Source organism: Ambystoma mexicanum, chromosome 4p (genome assembly GCF_040938575.1).
Source record: "Ambystoma mexicanum isolate Mex_15411 chromosome 4p, UKY_AmexF1_1, whole genome shotgun sequence".
NCBI lineage: Eukaryota > Metazoa > Chordata > Amphibia > Caudata > Ambystomatidae > Ambystoma > Ambystoma mexicanum.
In genome coordinates, this window is record NC_090927.1 from 1,153,096,390 (window position 1) to 1,153,116,021 (window position 19,632).

Consider the following 19,632-nt stretch of genomic DNA (forward strand, 5'->3'; position numbering starts at 1 on the left):
GTTACTTACATCCTGACGAGAACCCAAGTTATTCTGTGTTGCGGCAGGGAAAACTCCTCTAGAAAAAGGGAGAGGTAGTGAGGTAGTTCCTTTTCTTTATTTGAATAAAAATCTATAGCCGAAATGATACGATCTTGTCAGCCTCCTTATTCCATCACACCACACTACCCCCTGGGCCACCAACGCTGCAACCACTGGTGAGAACAGTGGTCCTTGAAGGCCTAGACAAACCCAAGATCAATTTCCATATGGACAGAAAGGATACTTGTTTCTGTGTACCCCGGCCCCATTCAGTTCTATAGTGCTTGAAAGACCACCTTACCATATTCCCTTGCCTTACCTTTGGTGGTTGATTCTAGTTATAAAAATCTCGCCTGGGGAATCCCAAGATAGCTGGATGCCCCGTTCCTACACAGAAAATGTATAATCTCCAGCATACAAAAAGTGTCACCAACGCATGCGACTACCAAATTTAGCCCATGGTTCCTTATGTAAGGAGTTTGGGAATACGTTTTGAGCCCGTTTGGTGCCTTTTGGAGGGATTTATCTCTGTTTTTACTTTGATTTCCAAACCGTTTTTTGAGCTGGTCTGCTCCTTGAGTGCCCTGTCTTTGCGGTCTAGTGTTTCGTTTGTTTCTGGGGTTTTTCCTGTCCCCTCTAATCCTCTATTTCTTAAGTACTGCACGCAGGGCAGCCGGCAAAAGTCACAGGATAATGGCAGCTTCCTTGGGGCGCCTTCCATCCCTGTTTGCCTGGTGCCCTAGCCCTGCCAGACACCTGGCTATCCATCTACAGCTACTTCCAAGTAAGGGGCATCTTCATTAAATCTTATGTTAAACGATATTTATACCGTGCACTATCACCACGGTAGTGTTGCTCTGGTGGATCTGAGAAGGGAAGAGGGTGGGATGGGTTAGTAAGGTTGAGCGGGAAAAGAGAAAAAGCTGTGATGTTCTATTGGCAGCCTCAGTTCGGTTAACACCTTTTGCTCAGCTTGGGTGTGCTTTTTGTTTGATAGCTATGTGTTGTTGTGCAAGGCTATGTGTGTTATGTTTTGTTGTGATGTAGTGAAGTGTGTGTGGTGTGTAGTGCTTTGGAGGTGTGGTTGTGTAGAGTGTGAGAGTTGTATGCAGAGGGGAGAGATTGTTTATTGGAGTTGGTTAGTGGCATTGCTATTTAGAGGCGATGAATGCTAATCTTCACAATCCTGTCTAGATGTGGCGCAATGCCAATCTTTACAATTCTATCTAGATGTGACGCAAGCTAGTATCACAAGTATGTCTAGATGTGATGCAATGCTAACCTTTGCAATTCTGTCTAGATGTGACACAAGCTAGTATAACAAGTATGTCAAGATGTGATGCAATGCTAATCTTTCCAGTTCTGTCTAGATGTAACGCAATGCAAATCTTCACAATTCTGCCCAGATGTGACGCAATGCCAGTCTTCACAATTCTGTTAAAATGGGACGTGAGCTAATATTACAGTTCTCTCTAGATGTGACAGAGGCTAATCTTTACAATTCTGTCTGGGTATGACGCAGGCTAGTATTACAGTTTTGTCTAGATATGACGCAATGCTAATCTTCACAAGTCTGTCTAGATGTGGTGCAAGCTGACATTCCCAAGTCTGTCTAGATGTGACAAGCTAATCTTTACAGTCCTGTCATGATATGACGCAAGCTGAAATTCCTAATTCTGTCTAGGGATGATGCAATCTAGTATTGCAGCTCTGTCTAGATATAACACAAGCTAATCGTCACAGTTCTGTCTGGATATGACGCAAGCTAGTATTACAGTTCTGTCTAGGTATGCTAATCCTCATAATTCTGTCCAATTGTGACGCTGGCATATGTCTGAAATTTTATGTAGACTAGCTAGCACAGAGTATATGTAGTCTACCTAGTTGTGAGATATTGCTCACCAATAGTTATCTTGGTGTGAGAGATCTGAAATAATCAGTGAGAGATCTGGAATAATCAGTCTATCAGAGTGGTCTGCTGGTGCTCTGGCACTTCTGAAAGTTAAGAGGGTAGGATCCGTTGGTGGGTTTAGCAGGATAAAGGTAGAGCGAGATTAGAGGTGTTCCGTTGACCGCTTCAGTTCGGTTAGCGCTGTTCGCTAAGCATGCGTGCGGTTTCCGGATCTGTGTGCTCCCATGTGCTGTTGTGCGATAATATGTGTGGTTTGTTTTGTTGTTGATGTGCATTGAAGTGCTTGCAGTTTAGGGTGCAGGAGAGTGATTGTGTTTGTTTAGCGTTTGAGAGGTGTGTGCCAAGAGATTAGATTTTAGCGGTTGGATTAGTGGGGTTCTCATGCTTTCAGGCATTTGTCTTGTGTTTCTTTCAAAGGTCTTGCAGTCTTTTGGAGCATTCCCCTGCGGTTCATTCACCTGGTTCTGCGCGAGTTGGCGGCCTATATCTGAGGCTGTCTAGAGCTCTGTGGGAGGGGCAGGAGGTGAGCCCCTCCTCCCCCCACACAGGTTTGAGATTGCTATGGTTATTAGATGTTTTTCGGTCATGAGAGTGCGCTCTCTAGCATTGTCTCCCTTTGTTCCAAGGGGGTGGTCCCCTCCTTGAGTTATAAGCGCTGCCTTTACGGTCGGTGTTTGTGTTGAATCCTCCTTCGTCTCTAGCGGCGCTCCCATCCCTTGGATTTAGCCTGGCGAGGGGGCTTGGCTTTGGAGGTATTTGATTCATTTTGGTTCTGTGGTGAAGAGCCAGGTTTTAAGTAGTTTCCTGAATTTTAGGTGGTCCTTTGCATTTCGGATGTTTTTCAGGAGGGTGTTCCAGGTTTTTGCTGCCAGGTGAGAGAAGGAGGATCCCCCTAGCCTTTTCTTTGTGTAAGGTTTTGGTTCAAGGCAGATATCGTTGCATGATCTGAGTGTTCTGGTCAGTTGGTAAATCATTTTCTTTTGAAGGAATTCTGCTCCTTGACCGTGGATTGCTTTTTGTGTTATGCACATTGTTTTGAATGTGATTCGTAGTTTGACTGGAAGCCAGTGTTACATTTTTAGTGCTGGGTGATGTGGGCTCTTCGTGATAGTTTGAGTCTGCCTACTGCGTTTTAGATACGTTGCAGTTTATTCAGTAGGTGTTCTGGCATTCCGAGGTAGAGGGTGTTGGCGTAGTCAATTCTTGACATGTTGAGGGCAATGATTGTCAATGGCTTATGGGTGAAGGACAGGAATAGTAGGATTCTTTTTACTGAGTGCAGGAGGAAAAAACCTTGATTATTGCATTTACTTGTGATTCTGTTAGTGTGTCGTCTTTTAGGATTCCCAGCTTTTTGACTATTTGCGATGGTGTGGGTGCTGTTCCTAGTTCTGTGGGGCATGGGACATAAGTGTTACTTACCAGGTTTTTGGATACAATCATGATTTCTGTCTTGCCTGGGTTGAGTTTACGACTGGATGAACACCAACAGCCTAAGAGTTGTTTGAGACATTCTCCCAGCATTGTGTTCTCTTCTTGTGTATCTTCGATTTTATAGATGATGTGTGTTGTCTGTTTAGTTGTAGCACGTAAGGTTGCGTTTAATGATCAAAATTAGCGGAGCAAGTAGATGTTGAAGAAAAGTGGGGATAGGGATGATTCATGTGGCACTACACCTTCGGTGTCCCGTGGAGCGGATTTGAAGGGTTTTATCCAGTTTCCGTTCCATTTGTTAGGAATGACAGAGAAGGGTCAAGTCGGTTATTCCTGTTTCTTCCATTCTCTTGATGAGGATGTCATGGTTGACTGTGTCGAAAGCTGTGGAGAGGTCAAGTAGAATAAGGGCAGAGTTTGTGCCAGAGTCTGCGTTTGTCTTTAGGTCATCCCAGAAAGATATGAGTGCCATTTCTGTTCCCCTCGTGGGTCTAAAGCGGACTTGCGCCTGGTCCAGCAGGTGGTGTTTTTCTATGTGTTCTTGTGTTCTTTTGTAGATGTAGGTTTCTAGTAGTTTTGCTGGGTTAGGAATGTTTGAAATCGGTCTGTAGTTTGAGAGGTCTTCTACGTCTCCTCCTGCGTCCTTAAGTAGTGATTTGATGTTCGCCGATTTGTATGATCGCTGTATTTTCCCTGTTGCGAGTGACCGGTTAAAAAAGTTTCTGTAGTGTTCCAGTGGTGTGCCCTGTGTGAGGATGGATTTGTAAATGTCTGGGGGGCAGGGTTCCATGGGTGATCCTGCTTTATTGCTATGTCTTACCAGCTTGACAAACGTATCTACTGGTATTTGTAGGAAGCTTTTGAGTTTATACCGTGCTTCCTTGTTTGGTGGGATTGGTTGTGTGTTTGGGTTGACCGGTCTGCTTTGCATAATTTGATGGGTGTCCCTGATTTTTTTTAAATGGTCTGCTAGGTCGTTGCATAGTTTCTGGGAAGGTACCGGTGTGCTGTTGCATCCCGGTGGGTTTCTCATTTCATTTATCATATTGAACAGTTCTTTTCGGGTGTTGGCGGCTTTGGTGATTCTGCTGTCGTAGCGTTTCTTTTTGGCAAGATCGGATCGGTCGTTGGAATTGTGCTCTCTTTGTTTGTTTGTATTCTTTCCTCCATTCCAGTTCGAGTTTGTTCTTTTTCATGGTGCTGAGCATTGGTGTAAACCATTTTGCCATTGCTCTCCTTCGTGAAAGGTTTTTCACTGGAGATCCAGTCAATTGTTTCAGCGATCCATTTATGAAGCAGCTGTGCTTTCCCGTCGAGGTCAGCTTCGTCAGGTTAGTGGTAATTGGTTTTGTGAGTTCAAGTTGTTCTATTAAATTGCTTGCTTTGATAGCTTTCCAGTTTCTTTTTGTGATAGTTGGGAGTTTATCGGGCTGCTTGGCCGCTTTAGTTGGTAGCATGATTACAAATGGGATTATGAGGCGGTCGCTCCGGAGTATCTGTATTAGCGGTGCAGAGGCGATAAGATTTTTGTTGGTGAAGATTGCGTCAAGTATGTGTCCCGCTGTGTGTGTTGCTCCTTTAACCAATCGTCGTAGTTTCATGGCTTTTAATTGTTCGATGAGCGATTTTTGTGAATTTGTGTTTTCTTATTCAAACCAGATGTTGATGTCCCAGAGGATTGTCAGATGTTCATGTTGGGTGGCTATGTTGGTGATGGCTTCTACAAAGTTGTCGACGAAAGTTGTGTCGTATGTTGGTAGTCTGTGAATCAGTGAATTTTTTGTTTGTTTTGGGGTTTACTTCGAGGTGAAAGACCATGGATTTATAGATTTTGATGTTTAGTGGTTGGTCTGTTTTTATTTTCAGGTGTTCCTTGAAGGCTATTGTAACACCTCCTTTCCCCCCCCCATTTTCAGTTTAACTGTGTGCACTTGTCAGGTAGGCAGCTGTGGAGTTTGATTTTCTAGTTGTAATCCAACCATGTTTCTATGATATATAGGACATTGATGCCGTCGTCGCAGAGCAGGTCGTTTATCTCTGTGGTATGTTTTGACATTGACCTAAACGTTGATTAGATTGCAGTGGATTTTTGTGGCTTGGTTTTGTTTGTCTTTTAATATTGGTTTTGTCATGTGGTTGTTGCACTGGTTTGCTCCCATCTTGCTCTCAGTGTGTGATGGTGGTTAAGTCGGGTTTGTGTCGTCATTGAGTAGGTCTTCTAGGTTAAGTATTGGGCTGTTTTTTTCAGGTTCCTCTTCTATATTTTGTTGTAGTTGCGGGAGGGGTCATTGTCTTTGTGCTAAATCAGGGTGTCGATTTTGTTCACATTCCTTCTGGGTGTTTCTGTTCTTTTTCCTGTGCGGCTCTGTTCTGTTGTTGGCCCGTCTCACTATGTTGGTGGAATTGACTTGTCCCGGTGAGTTATTGGTCGCGAGGTATGATGTCGGTATAGAGATTTCTCTTCTTTTGGCGTTTGTTCTGTTGTTGACTGTTTTGTGGGGGGGTGTTCCGCAGTTGAGATTATGTGGTGTGGTTCCATTCGGTTCATTCCTACGCCTGGTTGTTTTTGCGTGATCCCATTTGTTTCCGTAACATGTTGCGTTCTTTAGTGGTAGGTTGTTTTATTTGTTTCTTTGCATTTGGGCTGTCGGTGTTGTGATCTTTTGGGTTTCGTTGGTTTGTAAATTTGTTTGCGTTTAGCTTTCTTTTTCGGTTGCAGGGGCTGCAGCCCACCTGCAAATCTTTCCTGGTTGGAATGTGACAGTTCTTGGCTTCCTTAAGTTTGCGATTGTGGGCGTAATGGTTTAGCGTCGGATGGTCTTATGGCTTGGTATGTCAGGTGGTTGTGGGAGACGGTGGGAAGGCTGTTGTAACATTATTAAGGTTGAGGAGATGTGGCGAACAGAGATGGGGGACCATTGGGACCGATCAATTCCCCTTTTCTGTTTTGTCATCAAAAGGGGATTACCAAAAGAAGTGCAGAATTATACTGTATACTATGAAGAAGGGACCATCAAGAGCAGTGAAGATTATCTATTTTCACCACTTTGGTACTGGGAGGAGCAAGATGCCTACTAAGAGTTGCGAGGGTCAGGCATGTCCCTCTGATTATGGTCAGGCAGGACTAATGAGTCAGCCACACCTACAGCCTATCAAAGGGCTCCAGGTGTATAAATGGAAATCAAGTGCCAGAGGAAGAGAGAAGGAGCCCGAGACGGGGAGCAACATGTGAAGAGGCAGCAGTGGTGCAACTGGAGAAGCACAAGACAGTACACCGGCAAGACACCCAGCAGACTAGGGGGACCCAAAGCAAGTGGGCCGTATGACTTCCCCAAGCCTGGGAACTTCCAGACCCTTGAGAATGCAGTGGGAACTGGTGTGAAGCTGGAGCCGAGAGGATGCTGCCCATGTGCCGCCCGAAGCACTGGAGCTGCCAGCATGTGGAGAGAAGCACAAGGTCGGCGAGCGGGGCTCACGCCAGTAATGTACAGAAGGCCAGTCAGTGTCACGAGGGCAGAGGTGCTCTGGGGCACACCAACAAGGCTGCATCGGAACTCCGGTCTACAGTATAGAAACAACAATGTGGTTTTTGAATACCGAGCTAACGAGAAACTTTACTTTGAACAACTAAAGGCTCATTGATTACCGACCAAAAGGGACACAAATAATGAAATGAAAAAGGTACACATTGAATCCTGAACCGAGTTTTAAAAAAATGTAAATCAGTGCACATTTGAAAACAGTGAACCTTTTGTGAGTGAATGCAGTGTGAAGAGATCACAGCTTGGCAAGGGGGTGAGACACACATGGTGGCAGGGCCACAAGGCTAATAAGGAGAAGCCATGGAAGTGTCAGATTATCCCGAAAGCCAAGAGGCCAATAAAAGTAGCAAGGCAACAGCTCGGCAGGAGGTGGGGGTGGGGGGGGACATATGGTGGCAGGGTCTCGAGGAGAAGCCAAGAAGTGCAAGAATAACCCCTAAGTCAAGAGGTCAACAAAAGAAGCAAAGTGAAGGCGGCTTAGTGCACAGGAGCCAGTGCCAAGTAAACCGGTGTGTGTGTTCCAAGGAGTCCTGGGCCCCTGGTTGCGGGACCTGTAATTGGTAGACTGTGTGGCCTGACAACTGTGCCTAGACCAGAGAGCCCTGCATGGTAACCCCTGAGAACTCTGAATCACAGCATAAGGAAACCACTGCATCAGAGCTGGCAAATTGGGCAAGAAAAAAGGTCAAGTTGACCTGGTGTTTTGTTAAGACTTTTTCCTTTGGAAAGACTATAACAAGTATAGGCGGCAGAATTGAAGTCTTGGGGAAGGGAACCTGAGGCTTATAAGAACCACCTTTGTTGTCTTGAGAGCGGAGTCTCAAGACCCCTTGTTCTTTTGGATTGTGCTACTTGAACCTTGGGGAAGGGAGCCTCAAGGATTGCTTTGGAACTGTCCCGCCCTGAACTGGGAGAAGGTAAACTTTGAGACTTTTTCATGGAACTTTCTTGTACTTGGGGAATGTGAGCTGAATGTAAGCCGTTAGCTGGAAGAAGCTTGGAACTTTAGAGTTGAACAGTATTTCCTTTGGCTGTGACATCCGTACACATTGGTTAATTGTAGTTGTGAGTGCAAGGACAGGTTTTGGACACGGACAGACTTTAAAGTTGAACTCTTTGACTCAAACCTTCCTTAGTTTCGTTCAGGTAGGGAAATCCCACCTTTGCATAGGGCAAGTTAGGCCTACAACAATCCTGACATTTAAGTTAATGAATATCTTTTGTTTGAATGTCAATTCTGTTGTCAGTATCGTACTTCATGATGCCTTCACAAATTCTGCTTTTAAATTTGGCCACACCTCAATTATTCTGATTTGTTTAGAGTTAATTTAGACTTATCGCTCTACGAACCATACACCAGGACCAAAGCAACCATTGGGAAATATAGACGGAAGAACTGACAATAAAACTACTCGACACCCAGAGACCACCAGAAACCAACTAACCACCCACTTCTCGTCTCCACAGCCTCACACCTCTCACCTACTACACAAACCCAAAGGGCTAGTGAAACTAGCTACCAAAAAACTCGCAATCCACACACCCCTCTCGAATCCTACTGCAAACTCAATACCTGAAAACAACTCAGACAATTGACGCCACCCTTAAAGACACAAGTCCAGTGCACCTAAATCACACCCGGAATGCTCAAAGGCACACACGCCAGTTCCTCCCGGTTCTGCATGCATCAACAGATGAGCACAAATTCTATCCTATCCCTCTCTCGCTCACTAACAAACCCTGCACACTTTTCTTACAGAACCACTGAGCACCTGGAGACCATGCAAATGGCAGCAGTGCGTGGTATCAACATAACATAACATGGGACAACTTTGTTAAACACTTGTTTGCAGGTTATGGTTCGATCCAATTTTTCCGACTCCAATTTTAAGTACAGTGTTCAGGGGTGGGGGGGGCGCTGTTGCGCGGCTCGTGTGATGCCGAAGCCTGAGAGTGCTCCGGCAGAGGCTCCACTATATGGGTTAACATCCTGCGTCCCAGTTGCGTATCAATCAGAGAAAAGTACGGCATGCTGTGCCTGAACCTCAGCAGCATAAGAGGATCCTGATTTGAATATCTGGGACCGCGTGGATCCCGAGACCTTGGCCCGCTCCCTCTGGGACCTGGTGCGACGCGGCCTAAACCTGGCGGGCCGCCCTTCCCCCACCAACGGCTGTAATGAACATTGGACTTCGGCACGTGCACGGCTGATCCGAGCGGCTTCCTTCGATGCCGCGCCGCACTTCTCCACTACCATTCTTTGGGAGAGTGGGACGGCCCTCCGCTCCGAGGGCTCCGAGGACCCCCGGACACTTGGTCCTCCCAACCCCCGTGGCCTGACGCAGAGCGAGTCACGGATCCTCTGCGGCTGGAGGGCGGCTCCATTTGGGGATATCGCTGCGGGCGCAGCCGGTCCCCCCTCCCTCAGAGACTTTCCAGCCCCCCACTCGTCTGCCCTGCTGGGGGGGCTCTGTGCCATCCGAGGCACTGGAGCTGCCAGCATGGGGAGCTCAGCGCAATACCTCCTACCAGCAGGGGACCGCAGACCTGTCACCGGAGTGCTCCGGGGCCAGCGAAGGGATGTGGCCCGCGATCGCCACCCCACCCCCGTGGGGGGAGGGGCAGCTTCACCTCCAACACCCTCCGGCCCCCGTCTGAGGTTGCTGCATCAGCATCACACAGTGAGTCGGGATGCCAGGGGAGGAGAGATTATGGGTACTGCCACCCTCTTTCATCACATGGGGTGACCGGAGGACAGAGGTCCCCATCTCCACACAGACTCTTGGGCACCAGCCTACCCCTTCCTAGGTGCCACGGTGCACACCTCCAACAATATGGGTGGAGACTCAGGACAGATAACCCCTGCATAACTGGGTCCTGTACTGGCACTCGTTCCGGGCCCCTGGCTTGCTGAGTATTTCTCTGCCTACAGCGTTTAACTCCTGGTGAGCAAATCCCTCCAGGAGGCCCACTGGTAACAACGGCCAGGCTCAATAACTGCTCCATGGTAACTCAACGCTCTTCATTATTGCGGAACCGGAGTGGCGAGTGCTCTCCCAATTTACGTAACTTGGGGACTATGTGGGGCCACTCAGTAGGGCTGCAACACCTGCCTTCTGCAAGACCCCCGCTTTTTCTACTCTACACTGCGTTGCTCCCTCCGGAGCAAACTGCATGTCAGCTGGATCTGCATTGGCCGCCGGCCCTCCACGAGTGCTCATTCTCCCTCCTTGGGTGCGGCCCAACATCGAACACCATGACCTCCTTCTCCACGGCTCTGTCAACCGGCTGAACCACTTGGGGACCACCAACCACCCAGACCCCTCAGCTGCCCCCCGGGAAGCCTGCGATAAACCCCCTTACTCTCTGCTTGCCCCACGAGCACCGCAATTTCACAACCAACTCGCCCGGCTCAGACCCCGGTAATGGGCACCCAAAAGAAACAAGTGAAGATGGATCAGTATGCCAAAACAGACCCATCACAACAGGAGGTCGAGCCCGGCCCCTCCAAATTTGACATTTCGGCTCTCAACCAAACTCTGTTTCCACTGAAAAACAGTACAGACAATTTGGGAGTCAAAATTGAAGCGCTAACATGTAAAGTGGATGTATCTGCAGTTCAAATTGCAGTACTGCACCAGCTGGTGCACCTAGTTCAGTTGGGAGGAGTGGGAGGGAAACTTCCTCTGGGACCCTGGGTCCATCGCACACCTAGACTCCAGAAAGCATCTCAAATGCCTCAAACCAGACGGAATACTCGCGATTCAACCATTAGGCAATGACCACAATCTAGGCACAACGTGACATACCCCCAGGGGGTAACCACCCAACAAACAAGAACATAACCCTGATTACATGGAACATCCGGGGTCGCACTAATGGTAAAAAAGATGCGCCTTATCTCTAACTATGTGAAGAACCACCACGCTAACGTTCTCTGCATGCAGGAAACCCACCTGGGAAAGGAACACAATCTCCCGGCCCTGACTGGCTGGGGTATCCATAGGTACGGCTCATCTCACAATACCCACGTCACGATATATACACACATCGCTCGCTGGAATTCAAATTACATAAACAGGTGTCTGACGACGAGGGTCGGTTTATCTTGGTGGCCGGGACAATCACGGGTTGGTCTGTCCTATTCATGAATGTATATGGTCCTAACTTTGATTCCCCAGAATTCTTTCAGTCGTACTCCGAACACCTACGCACATTTCCAGAATACGAGGTGAACTGGGCGGGCAATTTTAACCTTGCTCTATCTCCATCACTGGATGGGTCCACATCGGCTCAAACGTCCCTTACCCGGGCGGCCCAAAAATGGAAATCCATTGCAACAGACTACACCCTGGTCGATATCTGGCGCCTCCACCATCCCAACAGCCGCGAGTTCACCTTCCATTCGAATGTACACACCAGCTCCTCCAGAATAGACTATATCTATATGTCCCCAGAACTGGCCCGGACGTCCAGCAGGGCAGAGATGTTACCCCGTACCCTGTCCGATCACTCGCCGGTCCTGGTACAGTTCACAGGCCCAACCACCCCTCTCAGGCAACTCCGATGGAGGTTCCGTGCCCAAGCACTAGAAGATGTAGCATTCCGTGAGGATACACGTCAGGGCCATCGCTGAATTCTTTCAACTAAATACGGGAGCCGTCTCAGACCCTGGGATTGTCTGGGAAACATTGAAGGTGTATATCCGGGGCTGGTGCATATCACAAGAGTGAGGGATCCTGAAATGCATCCGCAGGGCTATCGCATTCAAAGAAAAAGATTTGAAAAGTATTGAGCTCCGGCAGGCCCAGTGGGACTCCCCCCCAACTCCAATCCGATCTGGTGGCCATGAGGCGAGCGATACGCTCGCTGATGGACAACGAGGAAAGATTGATGGGCGGCTACCAGATATGGGGAGGGGCCCCGTCCGAGTAGAGCTTAGGCCTGGGCCAACAGGCAGGACCAGCACCTGGATCCCATAATAGAAATAGAGTCACCCGATGGGGAATCCACTAAGGACTCAGGGTGAATAAATGGCGCGTTCTGACAATACTATGAGAAGCTATATACGTCCCAGTGTACAGCTGGTCACGATACCATAGTCTGGTACCTAGATAGGATTGCCCTGTGATGGCTAGACCCAGAGATCGGGGCCCTCCTCAATGATCCTTCCACGGACGAAGAATTCCTTAAAGTAATACGTTCACTCCCAAATGATAAGGCCCCTGGAACAGACGGCATCGCTGCCAAACTATATAAAGCCTTCCTGCCCCAACTCATCCCCCTATTTACGTATTATGTACGAAGTGGCCATCTCGTCGGATGTCCTCCCGGATTTTACCAGGATGGCCCTTGTGACGGTACTAATTAAGCCTAACAAGGACCTGAAAAAATGCCCGTCATATCGCCCTCTATCATTGGTAAATACCGATAAGATCCTGGCGCTTGCTGACAGGCTTCTGCCTCACATGCCCGCCATGGTCCTCCCAGATCAGGCAGGTTTTATACCGGGTTGCTCCACACAGAATAACCAGCAGAGATTATTCACTCTGATGCATAATGTGGACCCCGAGATCCCGATAGCAGTGGCGACCTTGGATGCGGAGTAGGCGTTTGACTTGGTCGAATGGCCTTTTCTATTCGAGGTCCTCCAGCGCTCCAGTGCGGGCACTTTTTTCTTACACTTGATCAGGCATCTCTACACTGCCCCGCACGCCCTGGTGTACACAAACTGTGTCCAATCCATCCAACTCAGGCCACCAGGTAGGGCTGCCCATTCTCGCCCATCCTATTTGCCCTGGCGATTGTACCGGTCGCCTGTGCACAGATGTAATTCCATGCCCACCGCGGGTTATTTATCCGTTCACACACATCCATTGTTTCGTTATACGCGGACGATAGGTTAATCTACGTAAAGAACCCCCTGAACAACCTAAACCCTCTGATGAAAGAAATCACCAAATTCAGAGCCCTATCCGGTCTTCAGATAAATTGGGTCCAAATCCGAGATACTCCCGCTCACCACAGGTGTATCCCTACAGGACATCAGCGGTGCCGGGCGCCCGCAAGGGATTCGTTATTTGGGCGTTCAGGTGTCCACATCCCCAGCCAGACTGTACGAGGAGAACTATGTGGCAGCCCTGCAACACTTGGAGCACAGGGTGGACACATGGGTCTGCCTACCTATTTCACAATCGGCCCTTATTTCCATCTCCAAGATGGTAATTTTGCCGAAATTATTATACGTTTTCAATAACATTTCGATATGGCCCCCGCGACCTTCTGGAACCGTCTAAAGAGCATGATGATCAAATTGATTTGGGCCAGGAAGCAACCTCGCATTTCACTATACACAATGACCCTCCCATGCTCCCAGGGAGGTCTGGACGTCCCTGACCTTTTCCTATATTATCTTGTGGCCAAGGTCCAATATCGCGCCTGGAGAAAGCCATCGCCCAGTCCGATTACCTCAAAAGGTTTGCTCTGGGCTACCCGGGAGCGCCACATAAGGGCAGAAGTACAACCCCTAGAGATTACCCTCAAAGCATGGGACTGCCTGGCAGAAAGAGCGGGCGTGAGTCAATGGTACTCCCCATTCATGGCCATATACAACGTTCTCGGCATTCCTCTTATACACGAGACCATATTCATGCAACACTTTACTAACCTTCAGATCCACACGTTGGGCGATGTTGCCCCTGGGGGTAAATTCATATCATGGGAAGAGCTCAAGAATAGGGGCTCATAGACCTCCAACATGCTGCTCTTGTACTATCGACTTCGGGAGGTACCGAGGGCCATATGGCCTAATTTCCAGAACGCACCACACACATCCCTGTTGTTGACGTATGCAAATACGCGGACATCCACCAAAAAAATCATCTCTTCCCTATATGGTCTGACCCGAGCACTCGGTTGCCCATCCCCAGCACCGTTTAGGGATAAATGGCAGGGTAACACAGGGAAGTCGCTGTTAGATGACCAGTGGAGCCTAATCCAAGTCCAGACTAAAAAGATCTCTATCAACAATTGGTTCCGCCTGATTCACATCAGATATACTACTTCCCCTTTGCCCTACACAAACTGTTCCCACTTAGATCCCCTCATTGCAAAAGGTGCCTCCAGACCCCAGCTGACTTTTACCACGTTGCCTGGCCCTGCCCTCAGATTTAGTCCTACTGGACGGGTATAGCAGAGGCGATGGACTACATGGTGGATGACCCAATCCCATGCACCCCTGAGATTTGGTTACTTGCCCTGGTTGAATTGAAATCTCGCAGCGAGAAACGCTTAGTGGCCATGGCCTGCGTGGTCGCCAGATTCCTGGTGGCACGTTCATGGGGGGCTGCCAGAGCACCCACATTTCAACAGTACCTCAATCTCATGTCAACATGTGAGTGAAGGAAGACACAGTACAATTTGACGCTCCCACCCGCTAGCAAACCCAAGGACTATTGGACAGCCTTCAGGAGCTCCATCTCCAGAAAACCAGACCAAGAACCTGATACCTCGGCCCAGAATACCCCCGATAATTCCCCTCCGGCTCCTCCGGGGCCGTTACTCCTGTGCACGCCTGCGCGGGTGGACTTCGAGTGGTTAGAGATGGGATCGCGACCCATGGTCAACTGGTTAACTATATTGAGGTTGCTCCTCTCGCGTGGCCTGTGGTACTATTGTGTGCAAGTGGACACTGTCTGTGAATAACGGAAGTTGGGACACTGTCTGTGAATAACGGAAGCAAGTTGGGGGGTGGGGGGGAGAGGGATCTTGTTGCCCTAATAGGCATACCAGTTTGTAATGTTTGTCATGCCAAAAGTTAATTAAAGCAATTTTTTTTTTAAAACTTAGTGTTCCGGTGTCGCTTTATTATTTCATATAAGGCCTGTGATAAATAATCAACATCCTTTACCCACCCACCCCCACCTTAGGGCTTATCAGTAGTATTGTGTAGCACTGCATTTATTCTAAAGTGTGATAGGTGTCCGAATTGGACACCTCAAATAAAATTGTGTATGTAAAATATTTAAAAGAAAGTGGGTTCTGTGAGGCTCTCTACCAGCATGAACACAGCCCATTGACCTGCTCTTGGGTGGATGGCCCCTGGGAGAGTCTCTACCATGTCTTTAGCTCACTGTACCTTTCACAGAGAAGAAATATCCCTGCATATCAGTCTTTGTCCTGCCCAGGGGCAGTCCAGCACCGAAATGCTAGGCATTTATGTAAAATATTTTACTTACTTTGTAGCGTCCTGAAACTTAACTCAACTGTCTTCACAATAAGTAAGCATATTGTAGGTACTTACCTGTGTGGACAATCTATTGCCTTGAAAACCATGGTTTTCATCCACATGCCGGACCTCGTGACTTGCTCTCTGCCGTAGCCTGGCCAGCCCTGCTAAGCCTTATTTGGCAAAATACAAGCATGCATTCTAATCTTACTTCGAGACCACCAACACTTGCTCTGGAGTAGAAACTACTTCCCCCTGCTAATACAATGTTGCTTCATTATTCTGGCAGGTCAGCTCGAACCTTCCCTTTATTCACGGTTTGGTATCATCAAGTGACCTGTTGAAAAAATGATGTCCCGCTACCGGCTTTGAGTGCGGAGCACAAAACGCCAGCTTTGAACAGCAGTTTTGACTCCAGTGCAAGTTCTGTGGAATAGGTTTCCTTGAGTCTTTGTAATTCGATCATCCATGCACTTTCTGCACCCACTAGTCCAGGAAATGTGATTTATGGGGTGCTCTACAGATGTGTGCTGGTACAGAATAACTCCTATATCCTAATGATGGTCCAATAAACCAACTAATTGAGCACGTGGGAGAAGGTGCATCACGAGTTATGGGCCGAAACATGTGTCTACCAGAACAAGACCCTTTTTTGTGGGGTCTTTGTTTGTCCTACAGATAAACATAAGCAAAATAACAACCTGAGATATACCCGAAAATAGAGTTGATGTATAGTTTTGACTAGAGCCGTTGTACAGTTAGGCAGTAGTACAGACAATCAGTCTTAATACTTTTTTGTTGTGTTGTGAATTAGTAAGTCACTTATTACTAACCCCCCAGTCACATTATGTAACTGTTTAGTATGGGTTTTGTTTGTGTGTGGTTCTTCCGGTGTCATAATTATTTTCATACTGAGGTGATAGAATAAAAGTTGTGTGTGAGGTTACTTTTCCTCTCCAGTTTGGGTTCTTACATTGTATGAAGCCTCAATACAAGTGAAGAGTGTGCACACAATTTTATGCAAAGGGAGGGGTAACCAGTTTCCTTATACTGATAAGGAAGAACTAAAGCCAGAGGTGGTCAGTAGCTGTGATATTTGTGTTAGAGAAATGGCCAGGTTCTGAGTTAAATGAACAGCAGCTGCACCAATAGCATACAAACTACCCCAATTGTGCACCTAGTGCAGGAAGGTTTTACAAGTATAAGAGGTGGAAGAGAGGAAATAGTTGTACATATATTCATACCATGAACATGTCCTCCACATACAAACAGAAACAGAGAGGTCCAATGGAAGCTACCACCAAAACCTTTGTAGCACAGAGTGGCCTTGTGTCCAGCTCCAGTATGCCAGTGGATCTTAGTGCTACATATTCTTGCAGCTCATACTTGGCACACCAGCAAAATGAACCCTCCTACAGTGGTACACTAAGCTGCACTCACGCACTATAGAATGAGCTTTCCTAGAGAATGGCCATTCGACAGACGAAAAGCAAAATAACACAAATGGATGAAAGGATCCGGTATTACCCAATTTGATCGATTTTAATTGATCGATTTTAATTGATCGAATAGTAAATCTGACTGAATTAGGCCAGCACCATTCGATCGATTAAAATCGATCAAATCGGGTAATCAATACCGAACACGGGGAGCAGGGTTGCGGCGGTGTCCCCCGCCCCCCATGTTCGGAATTGATGGCCTTGGGCAGTAGCGGGGGCGTCCACCGCTTCCTGAGTATTGGAGGCGGGGGACGGGGAAAACAAAAAAAAAAAAAGAGAGATAAGGGGACCCTGCAGCATCGGATCCGACCTGTGATCGAGGGACGGAACAGACGCCACAGGGCCAAGAGAGCCATTGGCCTTACAAAAGTAAGTGGGGGTGGTGGGGTGTATTGGGGGATGGAGAGGCATAGGTTTGCAGGGCTTGGCTGCAGCAAAATTAGTTTTGCAGCAAAATTTACTAGGGCCAATTCCGCCGCAAACAATTCTGCCACGGCCAAATCACGTAGATCCAAGGATCCATGGCCTCCCAGGTGTAACCCAGGGGTTGTTGTGGGCTACAGTACCTAAAGAGGATATCTTCTTTTAGAGGTCATGCCTGGTGGAAATCATGAAAAGGTCTTAAAAACTTCAATATAGCAGACGCTTATCATTTGCTTTCTTAAATAAGAAACTATTATGGTCTGTCTGGCTACATCCAGGTGTATTGTCCTACAAATTGACTCCACTTTGTTATTTCAAACATGTACTGTGAGAAACCAGAAGGTGTCTCACCCGCTAGTCCCGGGGGGATCTGTCATCCAGGTGCACAGGACACGGCCATCGCATTTGGATCGAGTTCCTGGGGGTGCGGGAGGATCACCTAGATGAGGGGTCCTCTGGGAGTAGAAGTGGAAAACCGGAGGGTGAGACGCGGTATCCCAAGCCCAATAACACCTTTTCCACATCCTACCAGGTTTGATACCTAAGAATTCAACCCCCAACCCCTTTTCTGACACAAACACTTTCCCACAGAGAGTTCACCGTGAGCAACAACGGACTAACACCAGAGCCATATACCAGACATGTCCCAACACCCTGGACAGGCATGGTAGGGCTATTACAGATTATCACACACACACATATGACTTCCCTCACACTTGCTCACACAGATAAAAGGCGGAGCACAAAAGAACATGCAAGCCAAATGAGCAAACAGCAGATCCAAGATGGCAGTTTAATACAAGGAGAAAGACGGCGAGACCAGAGAGTCGCAAGGAGGGAAGTACCCGTGACCTCTGAAGGCCGTTACTTTCGTGAGCCATGGAAAAGACCAGGGACTAAGGCTGATCAAACATGCACAGTGTGTCGGAGGTACACGGAGCTCTCGCGCATCGATAACCCAGGCAAAGAGGAGCGATGGCCACTGTGGAACGGCCCTTGGCTCCTACCACAAAGCAGCGTCAGAAAAGACAGCATAGCTGGTGAGTCTGAGAGACCGATACCAAACCAGCTTGTGTTTTGAACCAAGATGAGAACAGTGTGTGAGGCGTTTTCAAAGAGCGACGCGGATATAATTGGAAACCAAAGGAGTGGTTGAACTTTATAATTGAACTTTTGGAGGACAAGAAAAGATACCATACACAGAGTTGGCCTGGCGAAACGTGGTGCTCATTCGAAAGTCCCTGCTAGGTATCGAACTGATGCAGAGTGTGAGAAAAAGGAATATTGAGATCGAAGTGGCCATGCAACGGGTCAAGCTAAACCCTGTGCACATTTGAAAGTCTTCGATAGTTTAAAGTACATCATAATTGGTCCGAGCCTGGCTGAGGGAGAGTAATTGAGTGAATGAAAGGGATCTGAGCCCGGCTGAGGGGGATAAAGGGTGAACACCCAAATTGAATGCTGGAAAAGGAAAATAACGTTTTTGTATACCAGGCTTCTCCGGGTCAAGAGACTTGCGAGAAGTAGAGGCTTGGACACAGAAGGTCTTGAATTGGGAAAATGGAACTGTACCCTCGTGCCGCAGAAGCCAGAGTGTGTGCTTTGCTCGAGTGAACCACCTTGTCCCGTGCTGAAAACGTGGGCAAGGGAGGCCAACGGAACAGCCTGACTTCTCATTTTGTGAACGCTTCTTTCTATTTCATGAACATCACCCACATTATTTGTATTGGTAGTAAGGATTGGCAATCTTTTTTAATTTTTTTTTTAGTATAAGCCCTTTTAATTCGACAAGACTCCACTAGGACTGCATTATTATTATTTGATGGTCGTAGCTTGGTCCCATCTGTAGATTTAGGTTTACATAGGTGTTTATCTCACCCTTGTTGCGTTTGTCTTAATGCTGATACCATGCCTTCCTTACAGTACATAAATTACAGCTTCCATAAATAGGAAAAGGGAATATTTGGGGAGAACACAAAGAATACCAAGATAATGGCATTTCTAGTCAAATAATAATTTGGGTACACTTACTGTCTCTTGCCTCTTGTTTTGCAACAATGACTGCAATCTGTGCACGGAGCCTAGTCAACTCATCTTCGAGCGCTGCAATTTTCTGAATGGTCTCGTTGTTCTGAGCAAGGTAACTTCCTCCCTGTACATTGTCTTCTGGGACCGCTAACAAGTCTGACATCTCCACAGGCTTCGAATACAAGGTTACTTTGCCATCCTTACTTGTTGAAATTCCATTCCTGCAAGACAGGCACAAAGTAGAATGGACATGCCCTGAAAGGAGCATACGTTTCCCCGACCGGTAGGGAGGAGAAACCACACGAGCTATTCACTGTTTATTCATGTAAACATATTTTTAGTAAACTATACAATATTTTATGACATTTCAAATTATTGTGCATATATTATAAACACCACATCAACACAAATATTGATGATGAATACAATTAGAGTCCATAATGTATTTATTTCAATAGGCAAATGCGCTAAACAGAGAGCATTTTATGCATAACAAACTAACCTTTGGGTTGGCCTTAGGATGCACTATATTCTAGATTACATACA

General features: G+C 47.4%; 1 protein-coding gene across 1 annotated transcript in view; it reads right to left on the reverse strand.

The window, feature by feature from the left end:
* The window catches only part of MTFR2 (mitochondrial fission regulator 2), a 288,587-nt gene that overhangs the window by 108,233 nt on the left and 160,722 nt on the right, over window positions 1–19,632 (reverse strand). Inside the window, exon 6 of the mRNA XM_069606753.1 lies at window positions 19,090–19,307. Coding sequence (XP_069462854.1) covers window positions 19,090–19,307 — 218 coding nt within the window. The remainder of the gene's footprint in view (window positions 1–19,089; window positions 19,308–19,632) is intronic.